The sequence below is a fragment of the Sphaeroforma arctica genome (genome assembly GCF_001186125.1).
Source record: "Sphaeroforma arctica JP610 unplaced genomic scaffold supercont1.1797, whole genome shotgun sequence".
NCBI lineage: Eukaryota > Ichthyosporea > Ichthyophonida > Sphaeroforma > Sphaeroforma arctica.
Window position 1 is genome coordinate 1 of NW_014038761.1, and position 3,165 is coordinate 3,165.

The window sequence follows — 3,165 nt, forward strand, 5'->3', positions numbered from 1 at the left end:
CCTATATTCATATATGAATACAAATTATATATATTATATACTCTCTTTATATTATCATATAAATATATCCACTTTGAAGTGATGCTGATGAATAGATTCAGATTTTGGAGTGTATGTATTGGAACTTCGAGGTGTCAGATTTCATTCCAGTTCGGTATATTCCTATGGTTGTTTACGTTTTTCTGAAATTAAATGTTCGGTACCTTAATATTCGACGATAATTGGGTTAGGGTTCATAGTTGCTATGGGCCATGTAGGGTTTTATATAATTTCATCCAGAGTTAATATTTGTAAATACATACATATCATATATATTTAGTATCGTGTGTGTATTTGTGAATGAGTGCACATATTTATATCATTGCATACAGTTGAGTTTATATACCGAGAGGAATTCAGATGTCAATTACACATGCGTATACATAGCTTACGCACTAAACATGCACAGTTCTCAAATAGGATTAGTAAAATAAAAATCGGGTTTCTATTGCATGTACTAGTTGATGCCAACGTTGGATCACGACACCAACAGTCAACCTGATACAGAACTGATGTACGAGGGGGAGCGATATGTATTACGAATCACGGAATTAACCGTGGCATTGATGCTAATTTTATTCAGAGTACATGATCAGTGGTAGCTGATGGGTTAGGTTATTGCAACTTACCGGGTAGGTTTCCCATTGTTATATCAATGAGTTATCGTATGTAGAGTAGCCAAAGCGATACATATGTACGCTGGCGCATTCTGTAGTTAGTATCTCTATTCCTTTATCTCCGGGAAACTCATATTCTGTATATCACTACACAAACACGCTGTCGCATAAACCATTTTACAACACACTACACACTCACTAGTCTCATCAATACTACACAAATTTGATCTTTCTTACCACTCATATGCGCACTATGAAGCAGTCGAATACGTTTACGTATAGAGTCCTTGCCAAGACGATCCTCTCGTTATTAGTCCTAATATGCGCAGTGCTCGGTATATATGCTATATCTGCAACCAGTGAAGACACATTCGACTTCTTGGACTTGCCCACTGCGTTCACATTCCCAGGGCATATACAGCATGAGAGTGCAAGACCAGAGTGGTATCCTGCTCGTTTCTATGGCAACCATGGTTTAGACGAGGAGGAAGAGGAACCCCCTGCATTTGGTATAGGTAACGACAGCAAAGAGAAGATAGATTCGGTATTTAAAGAGGATGATAAGCATGCAGATAAGTTAGAATATACGGCCGAAACAGGCTCTAAACAACCCGTGAACGATGGCAAGGGCGATAGCAATGAGTCAATATCTACGTCAAATTCACAGGCGGACATCAATGAGAAGAACAGTCTGAACTTGGAGAAGACAAGCAGCTTAAGTGAGAACGAACCGATTGTCCCGGACGTCAGTGAGGAAGACCAGAGACAGGGGAGTGGTATAGCTGCAAGTACTATTGTTGCACCTAAAATAGATACCAGCAAGACTGAAAGTCGAGGCGGCTTAGCGGATGTGGGTACTGCAGTTGACGCTGGGAGTGGTGATGCTGATCTTATAAATACCAACAACACTAAAGGTCCGGGCTTAGCGGACGATGGTACTACTGTGGGTGTTGGTGGCAAGGTACGTTCAGGGACAGAGGCGGCTGTAGAGGTCAAGCCAGAACAGTCAACGCCTGGCGATGTAAGGGAGAGTTTGGCTACTTTGGTGGCAGAAGGAGACCGACTGCAACACGGGGACAAAGGGGAACACAACCCGAATGGTATACCATCCCGGGATGCCGAGGGGATGGTAGACATTCAACCAGCCGACATGCACTCGAATGTATTAGACCTAAGTGTGAGTCAGTACCAGGATGAGATACCATCAAAGGGTATAGTAGAGTTGGTAGATACACAACCCACGGATAAGGATGCTGATGTGTTAGCAGGAGACGTTCAGCATCACGAGGAAAAGGTGCAACGGCAGCACAACGGGTTGTCATCAAAGACTGGAGGGGCGGGGGTAGAGGAGCAATCTTTAGATGAAGGTGCTCAGACGCACACAGATGCAGGTGAGGAACACAGGCTTGGATGCGTGTGTGTGTTGATGGTGTTAGTTTTTGCTTCGGTGTTTGTTGGGTAGGAGGTATGATATACTGATACCAAATTCACATGCTCTCGGCGGATTCATGCACGTTTTAGGTTTTTTAATTTTAAACAGCTGAAACGGATTTTTAATATTAGCTGAGGAGGGTTTCAAGCTGAAGGGGACTTTAACTTGTAAGGGGTTTAACTTCCCAATACTAGCTGAAGAGGACTTCAACCTTAAGTACTAGTTGAAGAAGTTTTCAACTCCTGAATACTAGCTGTAGGGGACTTTCACCTCAGATGATAGCTGAAAAAGCTTTTAGCTTCAAACTACTAGCTGAAGGATACTTTCACTTTAAATACTCGCTGAAGAGGGGCTTAACTTCTTAACACTAGCTCAAAAGGGGGTTTGCCTTTAAGATACTCACTAAAGTAGTTTTCAGCTCAAATACTGGCTGAAAGAGGTTTAACTCTAATTTCTACCTGGAGGGGGTTTCATCCTCTAACTCCAAGCTGAAGTTGCGACTCAGGTGTGGGGAAAAGTGCTGAAGACGCCTGCACGGGTGTTCTCCCTTTTGTACTCAGATAGCCGTGGCCATACAAATCGATTGATGTCAGCCTACTTTCGAATGAGTATCGGCCAAAGTGGCTGTACTACCCGTACCCACAACTTCACAAGCACGTTTGTGTGGAGGTATATCTCACTATCCTGCATCACATTTCTCGACTATTAGATTAATGATTTATATTGACACTGCTTTACCGTTTCCAGAAGATGAGAACATCGGAACGCCGATCTCGCTCGAGCAGGCGGTGTTAAAGCAGCCCGCGCGCCAAATATGTACCATCGCGACATATACGGGTATGTTATACTTGTAATACACTGGAAGAATGGTTGTGCATTGTACACATACTATAGAGGTGATCATAAATGTGATCATACCTGCATATGCATATATATAGATATATATTTATATAACACGATTATATATATATATCACGATTATATATATATATATATATATATATATATATATATATATATATATATATATATATATATATATATATANAAACTACACACGTAACGTACGTAACGTAC

General features: G+C 41.4%; 1 protein-coding gene across 2 annotated transcripts in view; it reads left to right on the forward strand.

The window, feature by feature from the left end:
• Positions 1-909: 909 nt before the first annotated feature.
• SARC_11631 overlaps positions 910-3,165 on the forward strand; it is a gene marked incomplete at both ends in the record, with an annotated part of 8,491 nt that continues 6,235 nt past the window's right edge. The window contains 2 exons of one of the 2 annotated variants that reach the window (XM_014294278.1): positions 910-2,047; positions 2,836-2,925. In XM_014294278.1, the coding sequence (XP_014149753.1) occupies positions 910-2,047; positions 2,836-2,925 (1,228 nt within the window). The remainder of the gene's footprint in view (positions 2,048-2,835; positions 2,926-3,165) is intronic. The other variant, XM_014294277.1, reaches the window with a different exon arrangement.